The 17,737-nt window shown below is 34.1% G+C and overlaps 1 protein-coding gene across 2 annotated transcripts in view; it reads left to right on the top strand.

Moving 5' to 3' along the window:
• Window positions 1-3,306: 3,306 nt before the first annotated feature.
• LOC126964835 (terpene synthase-like) overlaps window positions 3,307-17,737 on the top strand; it is an 85,048-nt gene continuing 70,617 nt past the window's right edge. For both annotated transcript variants that reach the window (XM_050808146.1, XM_050808145.1), the window contains exon 1: window positions 3,307-3,430. In XM_050808146.1, the coding sequence (XP_050664103.1) occupies window positions 3,386-3,430 (45 nt within the window). In that variant the 5' untranslated portion in view covers window positions 3,307-3,385. The remainder of the gene's footprint in view (window positions 3,431-17,737) is intronic.

Below are 17,737 nucleotides of genomic sequence, written 5' to 3'. Positions count from 1 at the left end.
TTTTTTTTAATGTTATTTTTGGAATTGAGAGAATAATAATTGTAACAACATTATATTGTCATAATAATTTGATTGAGTTTTAGGTATTCTAATATTTTTCATTTCATTATACTTAGAAGAACTCAAAAAATAAGTTGATTATTAAGTTGAAGAAGAATGTGCAATTATTCTTTTAATAGTTTGGAATAGTTTTTAAGTCGGTTGTTTTTTTTTCTCATATCTATCATTATTTTCAATTAAATGAAGTAGACTTACGAATAAAATCAAAGACTTTAATTAATATTTAAGAAAACGTTTAATTTATTAGACACTAGTTGAACCGACAGACGTTGTTCTGTATATAATAAATAAAATAATGTTTTTTATTAATTTGTCAATAATATATCATAACATTAACAAGAATTATTTCTTAAAATATGCTCCCTGTTGTTGTAATGAAATTGTTTCACAGCAGAACTGTCAAACCGTGCGTCAATAAATTCTCTCATAGAAAATATGTCCATACAAAACAAATATCGGACGACGGGGGACACATCAAAGGAAAAACAAAATTGTTGTTTTTATTTAATTCCGAACACTTTCATTTTTATTCACCTTTTAAACCTTCCCTGAACTTCCACAAATAATTCAAGACCAAAATTAGCCAAATCGGTCCAGCCGTTCTCGAGTTTTAGCGAGACTAACGAACAGCAATTCATTTTTATATATATAGATTGGACTAGTGACTTAAAAGCTTTTCGACGAATGACGGGTGTAGATTTGAAAGGAAGTCTAAAATAAAACGTATTAAAATGATGTTGAAAATGTCAGAGCGGCGTTGTATATACGTATACATTAAGTTAAATAGATAACATTAAAACATTCATTCAAATTAACATCTCATGAACATCATAACACCAAAGAACTTCCGTCTCATTCGCACACTTTGCTTTAGCATTTGCGATGTATTTTGTTTTCGCACTTGAAATGTTCTTATTTAGCAAAATAATTCAAAACGTCAAGTTACCTGATTTGGTTATATTAAAGGGGCACTTAACTGAAATACGACGCTACATTCTTTTTAAATTTGAGAATGCTGTTATTTGTACAGTTTGCCATCTATTGTTTTTGAAAAGATTTTTTTTGAAGTCGGTTGATTTTTTGTTAAAATTATTTTTCATACAAACGGTCGTACGTTAATATAGCGCTTAACGCATCCAGGGTAGTGCATATCATATAGGCAATTAGCCAGTGCCTACCTCGAGTACTACCGACTGCTTTTCTTAGTGGTTCCATCGAATGCGACGATGTGTAGAGTGGAACGGAGACTACTTCAAAAAACAATAAAAGTATTGGCATCTTTGTACATTAAGCCGTTTCTCATTTTCTAAACATTTTCAGTGTAACCTTGGTACTACGATAGAAACCTCGCGTATATAATAATAATAATTTAATTCAGAAACAAATCCATAATGATTGACACACTTTTAACACAAATTATCTTGCCTCAAATTAGGCATATATAGCCTGTGTTATGGGTTGCAAGAAAACGATATATTTAATACAATATACTTACTTAAACATACATAAATACATATAAACATCCATGACTCGGAAACAAACATCCATATTCATCATATAAATGCTTGCACCTACCGGGATTCGAACCCGGGACCTCTAGCTTAGTAGGTAGGATCGCTAACCACTCGGCTATACAGGTCGTCGATAATGATTGTTAGTAAAATGTCCTAAATTATGTTAGTATAATTTATAACTAAATAGGCGCACGCAGCCCCATTAATGCCTTTATAATTGGCGCATCGTAATGACTAGAAATGGTTTGGAGAATGATGTTAAGGCTACCCCGCAACCTCTTCAGCAAATACGCAGTTCTTTTGTGTCGCGAACATATATAGTGGACATTCTCTGTGATACAAATTAATTTCACAAATTTGTAAGGATTACTCAAAAATTTTTTTTTTTATTAGAGTGAAACTTTTATTACATCGTCTGTGTGTTGCATGTCGCGTGACGGTCGGGCGGCGCCTATAGTTCGCAGCAGCTGACCGTGTAGTGTATAGACTAAGTATTACTCATTTGCTTTTGGTAAACAACGACACAGCTAGTGAGTCCAAAAATCTGATCAACGAGGAAAAAGCAAAGAATAGTGCAAAAATGAATGACAATGAATTAATTTTACGCCTTAAAAAACAGAACGCAGACAGAGCACGTGCTTATAGTAAAAGTACTAGTTACGATTATTGTTGTTTTTGGAATCGGTGTCCCTCCGCCGCGACGCGACTCAAGTACATCTCACCTATAACTATGTATGTAGTTACAAACCCATCTTGGATGACACCGACTCCAAAAATTACAATAATCGTAACTAGAATCCTGGAAATATCGTATCCTGGAAGAAGTTTTATATAATTTCTGCACGCTATTTTTCATTCAATGTTCCTTTCTCTTACTTGTCGTCAACAGGCGGTAAGAGTTGGATGAAACAACATGCTTTTCAACCATGTTTGAGTTGACCATAGACGGAACCGGGAAGGGCCCTCTTAAAACGTGTTTATGATCGGTCAATTTTAAAGGGATAATACAGGTGACTTTTTGATACCAGTGGAAGATTTCTATGCACAGGATGTCGGCGAGGTGAGTACAACTTCGGTGCCTTTTTCTGCCATTATAATAGAAGTATAAGAACTAGAGCCACAATCACGCTCACAAATCGTCTAAAACAAAACTCTGCCTACCCGTCTCGGTTGTGTAACTAACGTCACTAAATATTTAAAAAATAATTGCATATTTTTAAACAATCTAATTCTAGTTACAATTATCGCTATTTTTTGAATCGGTGTCCTCCCGCCGCGGCCGCCTTTCGCCTTGTCACTTTGCGCGTGCGACTCAAGCGCATCTAATCTTTAACTATGTATATAGTTACAAACCTACCTTGGCTGACACCGACTCCTAAAACAACAATAATTGCAACTAGAATTAGTCCATTTATCGCGCACCAACTTATATCAAATTTAAGACTTTTATGGTTTTCTCGTGAATGCCATTGTTAGATCTGGACCACATAGGAAGCAGCAGCTTTCAAATAAAAAATATCAAAATCGGTTTACCCAGTCGAAAGTTCTGAGGTAACAAACATAAAAAAGTAATGACGAATTGTGAACCTCCTCCTTTTTTGAAGTCGGTTAAAAATATGACGGATTCGCCACTCTTAACTTCTAAAATTTTTTATTATTACTATCGATATGAAGCAACATACATTATTTCCGTTTATAAACAGAGAAACAAATTAAACGACGTCATTAGTTGCGGAGAGCGGTCAGTGATTACAAGTGACGTTGGCTCGTAGTGTTGGGGAACGAATACATTTGCGAATATTAAAATCAAAATGACAAACGATAGTGTAGTCGATGATAAAATATTTATGGAAAAGGTAAGGAGTTCTTTTTATATTCTTTTGGTTAGCTTTTCTTGTTACATTTCAAAAGCATTAACGAACCCAATTTTTTCGAATACTATAATCTATATCACTACAAATTAAAAACAAAAGTCCTTAGCCGAGTCTGTTTGTCTGTTTGCTGTTAAACTCAAAAACTACTGAACCGAATTTCATGCTGTTTTACCCATGGATAGCGTGCTTCTTGAGGAAGGTTTTAGTATATAATTTGTTATACTTTGTATACATTAAGTATATTTGTCGGAGTTTGTTAAATGTATGTTGGAATTGTGTATCTTATATAAAGGTCAACAGAATACACAAATACAATAAATAATCCTCATAATTTTATTACTAGATTTTATAAAATCATTCAGAAGTACGTTTTTATGTTTTATTTTTAATTTATTAACTTTGATTTTACATTTCCAATGGCTTTGGACTATATTACCCTGATTCATGGAAGTCAGCCCTTGTCCATCCGATCCCAAAAAAAAGGAGACAGTTCGGATCCGGCAAACTACAGGCCTATTGTTATTACCTCCCTACTCTCCAAAATCATGGAGAGCATAATTTACCGCCAGCTCTTGGTATACCTTGAGGGTCACCAGTTGATCAACGACCGGCAGTACGGCTTTCGCCATGGTCGGTCGACTGGCGATCTTCTGGTATACCTAACACATAGATGGGCGGCGGCTATTGAAAGCAAGGGAGAAGGCCTGGCAGTTAGCCTGGATATAGCGAAGGCCTTTGATCGTGTATGGCACAAGGCGCTCCTCGCAAAACTTCCATCATTTGGGCTTCCCGAGAGCTTATGCAAGTGGACCTCCAGCTTCCTCACTGGGCGCAGCATACAGGTCGTTGTCGACGGTTATTGCTCGAATCCCAAGCCCGTGTACGCTGGAGTGCCCCAAGGCTGTGTGCTATCTCCCACGCTGTTTCTTCTGCATATCAATGATATGTTGGACACCGCCAACATGCATTGCTATGCAGACGACAGCACTGGTGATGCCGTATACACGGGCCATGCAGGTCTCTCTCGGGAAATCGTCGACCAGTGCCGGGAGAAACTTGTGTCTTCTATCGAGTCCTCTCTCGAGAAGGTCGCGGAATGGGGTAAGTTGAACCTCGTCCAATTTAACCCCCAGAAGACTCAAGTTTGCGCGTTTACCACAAAAAAAACCCATTTGCCGTATCACCGCTCTTCGAGAACACTTCCCTTAAAGCCTCGCCTAGTATCGGAATACTGGGTCTCGAAATCTCGAGCGATTGCCAATTCCGTGGCCATCTGGAGGGCAAAGCCAAATTGGCTTCGAAGAAACTGGGCGTCATAAATAGAGCACGGCAATACTTCAAGCCGGCCCACATTCTAGCGCTCTACAAAGCGCAGGTCCGGCCTCACATGGAGTATTGCTATCATCTCTGGTCTGGCGCACCCCAGTATCAGCTCGATCCATTTGACCGCGTGCAACGCAGAGCAGCTCGAATTGTCGGGGACCTAACGCTCTGTGAACGGCTGGATCACTTGGCGTGGCGTAGAGACGTCGCTTCATTGTATGTCTTCTACCGCATTTATCACGGGGAGTGTTCCGAAGAGCTGTTCAACCTGATTTCTGCCGCCGAATTTTACCTTCGCACGACACGCTACAAGTTACGATATCATCCCCACCATCTGGATGTGTGGCGATCCTCCACAGTGCGGTTTTCAAGGACCTTTCTTCCTCGTACTACGAAGCTGTGGAATGAGCTTCCTTGTGCGGTATTTCCGGGACGATACGACATGGGTACCTTCAAGAAAAGCGCGTACACCTTCCTTAAAGGCCGGCAACGCTCTTGTGATTCCTCTGGTGTTGCAAGAGAGTGTGGGCGGCGGTGATCACTTAACACCAGGTGACCCGTACGCTCGTTTGTCCTCCGATTCCATAAAAAAAAAATAGTCCTGAATAGGTTACATCATTTCTTTCTACACAACAGCGTCTGTCGGGTGAGCTAGTAAATACATTTAATAATATACAAGAAAAACGATTAACGTACTTTATGAAAGCAATAGAACACAAAACAATGAGTTTTCATAATTTTTCTCTGTTTGCTAGTATATCTGTCTGTCTACACATTTGTGCATGCTAACTATAAATAAAATGATAGAGATTTTTTTTTGAGCGCTCAACATGGAACACCTACTGGAGTCTTCTTACTTTTATTCCTTAGACACTTGGCCCTTGTCTAAAAAAATGTCGCGATATCATCATTTGATATAAAGTTATTAATGTTTTAAGAAAGAACGTGCTTTATAAGAGCTACGGTCTTGGTCACGTGTGTACGCGGATGAAGTCAAAATCGCGAGTATACAGGATGGGTTTTTGAGAAGGGCGGTGATGGTCAAGTCGGAAACTATGAGACTTAGAGAAAAATCGTGAAAGGAGTCATGCCCTCGATTTATAAGAAAACAATAATTGCATATTTAGTTTTTTAAAATTTCTTGAACTTTTGACGGAAATCGAACCGAATGATTTTCCAAAAAAAAAATACGTCCTGTATTATTAAACCAATGGATTCTGTTGCTGATTAGGATCAAACTTTGGAAACATATGTATAGCTAAAAATGAAAGTAAATAGAAAAAAATTACAAATTGCTTTTCATATCTCACTTTTACCTAACTAATAAGTTGTTCAAAATGGTTTCCGTTCACTCCAATGCATAAGTTCTTTTTAAATGTCTCTCTAATGACCTTACTACATTTGATACCGCGACAGGATTTCCCCTCGATAGAATATCAACAAAAACGGTAAGATTTCTAACAAAACGTTTGAATAGGGGGGAGATTTCTTCCATGTAAAAATAATAAAACAATGCAAAATTAGTATAACCTTTCATTTTTAGTAATACATATTTTTGTAAAGATTGATCCTTATCAGCGACAGAGTCTATTGGTCCAATAATACAGGATAATTTTTTTTTTTTGTAAAATCATTCGGGTCCATTTTACGTCAAAAGCTCAAAAAATTTTGAAAAACCAAATATACAGTTGCTAGATTCGTATAAATGGAGGGCATGACTCCTTTCACGACTTTTCTCTAAGTCTCGTAGTTTCTGACTTGGCCTTTTCAAAAAACCAGCCTGTATAATATTTAAACATCCCCTTCATTCAAATTCAAATTTAAAAAAAAACTATACATTGGTAAAACTTTTTAAGTTGCAAATTACAAGTTAGTACCAATCACGATGAAGTACAAAAGTTACTTAAAAATATTATTCAAAATGAGAATAACAATGAAAACATAAATCTCAACTATCTATAACATTCAAATAATCTTTTACATTTTAATAGGTCTTAGATATTTAATTATTTTTTACGATACATTTAATTTTATTGGTAATATATTAAATCATATAATAAGGTATATAATATATCAAAATCAAAATTTATTTATTTGTACACAGTTATACGGAATCAATCACATATGAAACTCTCCTGGTGGATTATCGATAACCTGTGTTAGGAGAGAATCTCTCATTACAAGTTAAACAAAACAAAATTAAAAATAATGAAGTTATTGTTTCTAGTAACTTGGATTATAAATAAACAAAACCAGTTAACTAGCCTGGCAGCCCGGGCGACCGCACTCGAAGTAAGTCGTTAAGTTAAGTTGAGTTCAATCATCTGGATCTGGTTATATGAGCATCATGCTAGCCGCAGGTACTCAGCCATGTACGACAATTTATTGTTTTATGACATAAATAAAGTTTATAGAAAAATGTACAATATATCAAACATTGTATTTACTTATAATTATAATATGAACGTAAACATAGGTACTTACATAAATACGGTAACATCTTAACAAAATGTATATATAAAACCTTATTATTGTAAAATATACGGTTTCAATACATAAAGAAATTCATGTATAGGATTCAAATTTTGGGAACGGGCTGTAAATCTTTCATTTTTGTGTTTTAATAATATTTTTTTTACTAATACGAGGATATTTCCAAACGTTTACTAATTTTAAAACTTATTAATTTTTATGTATGTTTTCCGTATCTTCATAATTGAGGGTTTTTAACCCGTTTCACAACATAAATTTTACATTCCCTAAAAGTAAGTAAATAAATATTAAGAATCCTTAAGGGTTAATTAATAATAATAATTAATTAATAATAATAATAATTAATTAATAATAATAATACTGTTAATTTTTGTGCAACAAATTGTTTTGAGGAAAATTCTGTTCCTATGATTTTTTGTTTTAGGACTGTATAGGGGTATCTTTTCAAAGTAACGCAAGAGTCAATGATTCTATGTTTCTGAATTTTTAATCTACATTGCAGCATATATAACTGACGGACTGTAAGTAGTGCTGTTTCATGGTAAAGTTTGCTAGTATTATAGAATTTCCTTTTGGAATATATGATCTTTATTATTATTCGTTGTGCACGTTCAATATGTAGAAATTTTATTTTAAAGGAGAATGTATTCCATTAGAGTCTTATAAATATTATAAGTTAGAAGAACTTTATTACATACATTTCGTAGGCGTTTAAATATTCTCTGTTAGCAACAAGTTCTTTTTTTTTTTTTTTTATTAGGAAAAGCAAACAACTACAACTTACAAAGTAGATACATAAAGAAATAACAATTAAGTCTAATAAAATTGTAGTCAGATACGCTATCCACATCTTACTATGAAAAACTTAGAGGTATTCAATGTTAGGTACAAAAATAAATGTTTATACAATACTAATTGAAACTAAAGAGAAATACACAATGTTCTTAATATTATGGCTAGTTGGAGTAAATTAAATTTATAGAAATCAAACAATTAATAAACACAAAAAGGAAAACAAAAGAAATAATTATTTACACAAATCTACACTAAATTATGACTATATATACAATGATATTAACCTAAAGTACTTATGATGATCAGTAGGTATAAGAATGTATGTAAATAAATCAAATATTATCCAGTATTTTTTTTTTAATTTGGCACTTGAACTGGCTCTCGGATAAATGGAAAATGTCAACACTAATGAATTCTTTGTTGTAATTGTCAACTAATTGATGCAGAGGTGATCTTATTCCTGCATTAGTACGAAATTTACCTGTTGCAAAAAGTTTACGATTACACAGTCCTCAGATATGGGCTGTTCTAGGAATAACATAATTTAATTTGTTGGTCAATTCTGTACAATCAAATTTGCTATGTATAATGCCGTGCAGAAACATACATTGAAGAAGTTTGCGCCTTGATTGAAGGGATAGTAGTTTATACTTATCTATCAAATCTGCGTACGACATATTGTAATTGTCATAGCATCTGTAACTCATGGATCTTAAGAATTTACGTTGGACATTTTCTATCATTTCGTAATACTTTTTATAAAAAGGGTGCCAAATAGGAACGGCATATTCCAATTGGGAACGTACAAGGGATTTATATAAATGTAAAAAAGTATAGGGCTTCTTAAAGTCAATGGATGTTCTCATGATAAATCCATACATTTTGAAAGCAGTGTTAACAATTTTGTCAATATGAAGATTTAAGTGTAATTTATTATCCAAGATAACTCCTAGGTCCCTAACAGATAAAACTTTACTCAACGTAACATTAGAAAGAGAATAATTATAATTAATAATGCATTTTTTTTTTGAAAAGTTGATAGAATTACATTTATGTAGGCTTAATGTTAATTTATTCTTTCTGCAATAATCAGATAATCTATTTAGGTCCTGTTGGATTAACTCACAATCGTTGAGGTTTGTAATTGACTTGAATATTTTTAGATCATCAGCATATAGTAAAAATTTACAATTATCAAAACACTGCTTTATGTCATTAATATAAATAATAAACAGGAGAGGTCCAAGTATGGAGCCCTGAGGTACGCCAGAAGTGACATCTATACTTTCAGACCTAAATCCATTAATATCTACTTTTTGAGTTCTTTTTGTAATATAAGAAGAAAACCAGCGTAACAAATTACCACGTATACCATTAAAAGCAATTTTACCTAACAAAATTTCATGGTCCACCTTGTCAAATGCCTTCATAAAATCAGTATAAATCACATCTGTTTGAACGTTATTGTCCATATTATTAAATAGAAGAGAAGTGAAATTAATTAGGTTGGTAATAGTAGATCGCTTTTTAACAAAACCATGTTGCTCCTCTAAAATTGTACTATGGACAACAGGATAAAGTTCATTATGAACAAGTCGTTCAAAAACCTTTGCTACTTCGCATAAAATAGAAACGGGACGATAGTTTTCCACTAAATGTTTAGAGCCGCTCTTATGAACTGGTACAATGTTTGCACGTTTCCATACTTCAGGGAAAACACCATATAGAATACATTTATTAAAAATCAGGTGTAAAGGTTTGCAAATGGCATTAGCCGTTCTAACAAGGAAAAATGCAGGCAGCCCATCAGGGCCAGTACCTTTTGATGAATCCAGGGTTTTTAATGCTACTCGAACCTTATTTTCGGTGAGGTGTACATAGTCTAAAGTTATATCATTCGCCGTTGATTCTGGCGGGGGCAACCATGTATTGAGTGAAAGAGAGGAAGGTTCATACACAGAGTGGAAAAAATCAGAGAACATTCGACAAATTCTGTAAGGTTCAATCGATTGAAGATTTTTGTAACGCATGTACGAAGGAATACTACATTTTGTTTTTTTATTTGATATAAATGACCAAAAATGTTTAATATTTTTTGTTATACTATCTTCAACTGACGATAAATATTTTGTGAAACATTTGTTACATTCTAATTTAAACCTAGATCTGAATAAAGAAAATTGTTCATAATCAGAAGCGTTTTTATACTTCTTCCACCTAACCCAAGCTTTTTTCTTGTTTTTAGCAATGTGAATTAACGATGATGCAAACCAAATAGGGGATCTAGTAGATTTTTGCTTTGTTAGAGGAGTGTATAATTTAATTATACCAAAAATTGAGTTATAAAAAATATCAACAGCTTCGTCTACATCGCTTGTACTGAGTATCGTAGGCCAGTCAAGATTGTCCAGGTCCTTGTTTATAAAGTCAAAATTGGCTTTATAAAAATTATACTTTAATAGTGGGCACCGCGGCATATGATAAGAAACAACCTTAAAAGCGATTGAAACACAAAATGGGGGATGATGGTTATCTATGGGTAAAAGTGGAATAGTAGGTACAGTGATATCAACCTCTTTGTTAGATATTAATAAGTCTAATATTTTTCCTGTTCCGTTTCTAATACAATTATACTGCACTGCCCCAAGATATAACAAAAAGTTACTTAAGTGAGTACTTAGTGGGGATGTGCCCTTACAATCAAAGCCTTTAAGACTATCGATCTTGGACACCCATTCTATATTTGGCATGTTGTAGTCCCCAAAAAGCGAGAAACTTTCTATAGTTGTTTCTTCTAGAGTACTTATTAATAAATCGAAGTACGCAATATACGACTCTATTGACGTTTTCGGTGGTATGTAGACTGCGGTGATAATATGTCGGTTTGAACCGTTTGACTTGGGAAGAGAAATAGTTACATGTTCCATTCCTTGTAAAGAACTACTATGATAAATTAAATCTATAGGCATTGGTCGTAGACCCTTTAAGACAGCTATTAACACGCCTCCCCCATCCTTTTTATTCGTAGCACTTCGGTTGCGATCACAACGGTAAACATTGTAGCGCTGGTCTATGAACTCACTATTGTCAATTTCAGGTATCAACCATGTTTCTATTAATATAATTAAGTCATATTCGTGAGAAAGAATATTCATGTACAACGTATGTAATTTAGTGCGAATGCCCCTACAATTTTGATAGTAGCACGTAATGCTAGCCATCTTTATTATTATAAAGCCCATTGTACGTTACCAAAGCAATTTTTGCGATTTCAGTTATATAAACGTAGATAATAAAATGTAGAATAAATGAGATCCGAGTTTGAATTATACTCCCTACAATCCAAGCGCCATTCGTTATGTACGGACATACAACACAAGAGATTATTTTCGTATAAAAATATTTAACTAAACACCATAAAAGGAAACATGAACAGTGAAAATACTTAAATAGCACAATATAGCAAATTGATAAAACAAAGTAACATAAATTATTTGTTGACATTAAGTATCCTGCTACCACCAGCTTTAATTTTAGATATATCACTCTGTGATCGTATCGCAAAAGCCGCATGATTGTTAGATTCCCGCACAAGTATTGTTGCGTGTTTGATCCAGACATATTGATATTTTTCTTTCTTTGCAGTTTCCCGACAGATACGAAACAACTTTTTCTTTTCTAACGTCAAATGCTCGTTCATATAAATTGGTTTAGGCGTTCCAGATATGCCTATTTGATCCGATGTAATATCTTTTCTTTTTCGGAATGCACTTAATATGTTGTCTCTTAGAATCCTAGAAGATACCTTCACAACAATGTTTTTAGGCCGGTTTACTTGTAGTAGAGCTTGTGGTACTCGATGTATAGCAATAATATCCTTCCGATCAATAGGGAAGCATATAGTTCTGCATATAGTCTCCATAAGTTCAATAAGGTTTTCACTCCTTTTTTCGGGTATACCACTTATATCTATATTGCAGCTCCTAGCTTGCTCCTCCAGGATTTCGATTTTGGATTCAAGTGACAGTATTTTAGATAAAGAGTTATCCGACTTTTTAACATCTTTCTCAAGTTTTGAAACACGTAGCTTAACATCTTCATTAATTTTGTTAGTAAAATCTATAGAGATTTGAACATCCCACATTTCTTTACACAAAGCCTCTTGTTTCTCACTTAACTGCAAAACCTGCTCACTGGTCGTCTTTTGGTCATTACGTAAAGAACACAGCTCTTTCTTAAACTCATTCATTGATGCAGACAATGCGTCCAATTCCAGCCGGATATTTTCAGTATTTTCTCCTATTTTTGATATTTTGATGTCTAGGTCGGACTTAAAGTCAGAAAGCGTATTTTGCATCATAATTGTGAATTGCTTGAAAGATTCTGTTAACTCACAGTGAGGTTGTTTACGTTTCCTTAGTGCCTGAGACTGTTGGGAGTCATTTTCAGAACTCAAATCAGGGTTAGAGTTAGAATATTGTTTAGATGGCGAACGTAGCATTGTATAAATCCGTAAATTATTTTACTAACAAATAAAATTTCTAAATTTAATAACAAGTCGGATAGTACTAGGTCGGGAATGAATTCACAGCCCCACGTGGCCAATACGTTAAGACCTTCTTTTGTTTATATAGGTCTCAGTATTCCAAGCCAAAAAAAAAAAAAAAGAAATGACACTCACTCATAAGTTTGTAGATGATATATGTCAGACTCGTATGTTCCAGCTGTCACTTGTCAGTTCCGTAATTAAATTGAAGTGGTTTTGTTTACAAGTAATATTTTATAGCATTTGAGGGTAATTTTGAATTTTAATTTTATTCTGCTTAATTGTTAAATTTTAAAACACAAATAACTTTTCCGATTCACTGTTAAATTTCGAGATAACATTAAACCATGTACTACACTTCAAAACACACTATTTACAATCACTCTAATTACAATTTGACAAAGAACTTAATGAATAATAATTATTGTAATTGCACCGCGATGAATACCTTGTTGACGGACGGGTAATGTTCATTCGAATTTGAATGAAATTCTTATAAGTAGATATTGAGAATACCGACTTTTAACACAAAGATGTAATTCTTGGCTTTTTTTCTGAAGTCTGATTATGAATATGAAGTGAAACAGAAACTATAACTTGATAATTTGCAGTTTTAGTATCCGTAGTCTTTTTTATTGGACACTATCCCCAATAAAATAGATTTACTTATTAACTTAGTGTGAGATCTATAGAGCGTACTCAGACTTGTATAATAATTATAATCATTGATTTAGTTTTTATAATCTGAAATTATGCTGAGCCCAAGTGAAGTTGGCGTTCGTGAACGTTGCGACACTCAGCTAAGTTTTACGTAAGTTAAGTCTGAGCATAAGTGTATGTGTATTCAGTGCAATTTGCAGAAAATTGAAAGCCCGGTTATATAAGTACTTATTTAATTTTTTTCCAACAATGATCATTTATGAAAATATAAGTATTAAATACTAATGATCATTTATAGAATCATAATAAAAGATATTAATGATATAGAATTCTCAAATTTAATTACTTAAATAATTAAGGAATTTCCAAATACATTAGTCACCACCACTTTGGATTATTTAAGTCAAAATTTTAGATAATTTATACATCTAGATATTATGACAGGTTACGCGACGAGAAATAGCGGTGAACCGTTGACCTCTAATGTCAGCAACTTCAGCAGTCACTTATGTATCATGTATGTCGTAGGTCACACTAAAAGTTTTGCGTAACTTAAAAAAGCTACATGTTATAACCAAAATATTATGATAATTGCTTTTCAAAATACTCTCCCTTACATTTTTTCATGCGATCGAACCATTTTTTAAAAAAGGAGGACCACAGATCTGAAGGCATTTTTTAGGTGCTGATTGAACGCTATCACTGCCTTTTCGAAATTAGTAAAAGTGAAACTTCTCATAATATCTTTTATTTTGGGGAATATACAGAAATCACAAGGTGCTAGGTCGGGGCTATGTGCAGGATGGGTGACAAGTTGTACTTTTTCCGGAAGCTAAAAATGACTTAGATTTGTTGGCCGTGTGTGAAGAAGCGTTGTCATGATGTAGGAGAACGCGTCTTTTTGGTCGTCTTTCGCGAACTTTTTTAACCCCCTGGGTAAACAAATGGTAGAATACCACTCGACTTTACCACTCTTTTGATCTTCAACTAGAATTGTGCAGATGGGACCTGTAGCTGAGAAATAAAATGCGATCATTTTTTTACCGACGTTTCTCGCCTGCCTCACTATTGTTGGCCTGTTCTCATGTTCAAACACCCATTCACAAGATTGCTGCTTTTCTCCGGTTTCATAACAATAAATCCACATTTCGTCTCCTGTGATAATGTTATAAACAGCATTAGAATGTCCTTGGACGTACTTCATTAGCATCTGTGAGCACCATTCCACGCGAGCCCGCTTCTACTCCGCTGTCAGTTCATGAGGGATCCAACAACAAAAATGTTTCCGTACTTTCATTTCTTCGTGTAAAATTTTTTGAATTTGGCTCATACCAATTCCCAATAGTCCTCGAATTGTCTCATAGGTAATCTGCGGGTTTTCTTTAATTAGCCGCTTAACAGTAGCCACATTATTTTTGTTGACAGCAGTTGAAGGCCGCCCTTCACGAAATTAGTCATGTAAAGAAACCCAACCTCTCTCAAATTCAGAAAACCATCGCCTCACAATGCTCAGGCAAGGTGCTTCTCTCCCAAAAGCATTTTGAAGACGAGCGGCACAGTCTTGCGGAGAGACAGAAAATTTAAAATCATAAAAAAGCATAGCTCTAAAATCTTTTTGTCTTAATTCCATTTTCGTTGCGTACGTAGAACTTTCGATGTGTGATAAAAAATAATTGACAAATGATTTCCAATTGTATTTTTATTACTAAGAAGGTTGCAACGTTTCAAAACATTCGAAATTCAAATAGTTCCGATTAGCTTAGTGCAAAACTTTTAGTATGACCCATGTATTACTTTACTATGAATGTAGACCGAGTTATACTTTAATCTTTTGTATGTAAAATCAATATGACTGGATTTTGACTTATTAATTCTGATACGTCACTTTCTTGTCACTGTGGACACTGTGGCCTGGACATCACATGTATATAATTTATAAAGGACCGGACTAATTAAAAGTTGATGGTAGGCCTTCTGAATATAACTTTCAGTCGTATTTGTCATATAGATGTTTAAATGTATATCTCGGTGACAATTCATCTAGCCGGAGATCTATTCCGAGTAGTGTCACTCAAGGATCCATGCTAGATCCACTCCTATTTTTAGTGTACCCTAATGATATTGCGACTCATACGCATATGCGTATGAGTCGCAATATATACGCTAATATTAGCGGCTTCGTAGATGATGTGGTTTTTTACACATCTTCTGATCCTCGTAATACATAGGCTTAAGCTCTCATAACACCAACTTCATTCCAATTTTCTTAAATGGAAATTAAAGCTATCCTGTTTTCTAGAAAATGTTCAATAACAACACAAAAAATTATTGACTACTCCTTACCATGGAGTAAACCAGTAAAATATCTTGGCCTCCAATTAGATCAAAAAATAAACTGGAAACAGAATACTATATCACTTCAGTTACAGTTCATGAAGGCCATAAATGCTCTGAGTCCTGTATTAAATCATAGATCTAACCTAAGTCCAGCTTCCAATACAAGAATTGATTCCTCACTAGTGCACCCTTGCATTACGTACACGTTTGGAGGATTAGGATAGAATTCCGAATAGAATTACTTATCGCGCATTATAAAATCATTAAAAATATATTAAATTTTATTAAATTAATTTAATTAAATTAAATTATTAAAGTTAAAGCTCTTAATAAAGGTAAAGCTTAAAAATAAAGAAAAAAAACATATAACGTGTAATTCTTGAATTAATACGTTTTTGACTTTGAGGACTATAAGGTGTGAATTTAATTTTTATTACCTTTAAAAATGTTATCTTAACAAAAAATAATATAATAATAAGTTTCCATTGTTATGGGTGACCTCCGCACATCTTTAGCTTATTTATTAAGATGTATTTATAATTAATATAACTTTAAGAAGATAATAAAAACAAATCATCACACTTTAAATATATAATTATGTGCGTATTTAAGAACGCCCTTGATACGAAAACCAGCTCAACTAACTTTCAAATTCATTAGAATAAAATATAATTTAAATAATACTATGGTCTCGTTTTACAATAATAAAAAAAGTTTTGTTGTTTTTATTAATTTAAATTTACGTATTAAGCATTATTTTGATTCGGTCTCTAGCCGTAACTAGTGAAATTACGGGGCAAATGAGACTTAACATCTTATGTCTCAAAGTGACGAGCGCAATTGTAGTGCCTCTCAGAGGTTTTGCGTTTTTCAAGAATCCCGAGCGGCTTTGAAAAAAAAGCAATGTTTGAAATACAATAGTGAAAAAATTAAATTTGATGTAATGGTTGAGCGTCAACTAATTCCATAAAAACAATTTTTAAATCCACTTATTTTTTTCATACTTACGTAAAGATTTGCCTGTTAGCAAGAAAATATTTATTTGAGATGCAATTAATTGCAATACATTTCATCGTATACGACAAAAACGCATAATAGCACAAACCGATTTTCAAGTTCGTTTCTAATAGTTTTGCTGATTACTATTTAAATGAACTTACCGACGGACCAACGTGACAGCTCCTTATCTTGCTTACAATAACAAACAAATAGCAAGCAAAATGCAGGATGTTCAGTAGTTAGAACTGCTACAGTGTAATAAGAGCACTGAAATATATCATAAAATGTGTGCAATATTTTGTACAAATATGATTCTAGCGCTCTAGAAAGCGCAGGTCCGGCCACACGTGGAGTATTGCTGTCTCTCAATCTCTATATGAGCTCTGTTCACCTTAGTATCAGCTCGATCTATTTGACCGCGTGCAACACAGAGCAGCTCGAATTTTCGGAGATCCAGTGCTCTGTGAACGGCTGAATTACTTGGCGTTGCGTAGATACGTCGCTTCATTGTGTGTCTTCAACCGTATTTATCACGGGGAGCGATGAGCTGGTTCACCTGATTTCTTCCGCTAAATTCCACCTTCGCACGAAACTACACTGGATGTGTGGCGGTCGTCCACAATGCCGTTTTCAAAGAGCTTTCTACCACGTTCTACATAGCTGTGGAATGAACTTCCTTGTGCGGTGTTTCCAGGACGATATGACATGATGGGTACCTTCAAAAAATCGCGTACACCTTATCCTTGAAGGCCGGCAATGTTCCTGTGATTCCTCTGGTGTTGCAAGAGAATGTGGGCGGCGGTGATCACTTAACACCAAGTGACCCATTTCATAAAAAAATGATTCTTTAAAATTGCCAACAATAGAAAAAACGTGAAAGCAAAGACTGGGTTACCAAGGAGCTGAAAAATATGATGGAACACAGAGATATATATTTTTAGGCAATGGATAGCTCAACCAGATATTAATCTATTTACACTTAAGTACAATAAATATATAAATAAAATACAGAAATCCATAAATGTCCCAAAAAATAATCAAAGAAAAAGTCGATTGAATGTTGTAAGAGCGATCTGCGTAAAGAAGCTATTATAGTACATAATGAAATCCGACATTAGTTTTCGATATCAAAAAGT

Source organism: Leptidea sinapis, chromosome 6 (genome assembly GCF_905404315.1).
Source record: "Leptidea sinapis chromosome 6, ilLepSina1.1, whole genome shotgun sequence".
Taxonomy (NCBI): Eukaryota; Metazoa; Arthropoda; class Insecta; order Lepidoptera; family Pieridae; genus Leptidea; species Leptidea sinapis.
This window is presented reverse-complemented; position numbering and strand designations above follow the sequence as displayed.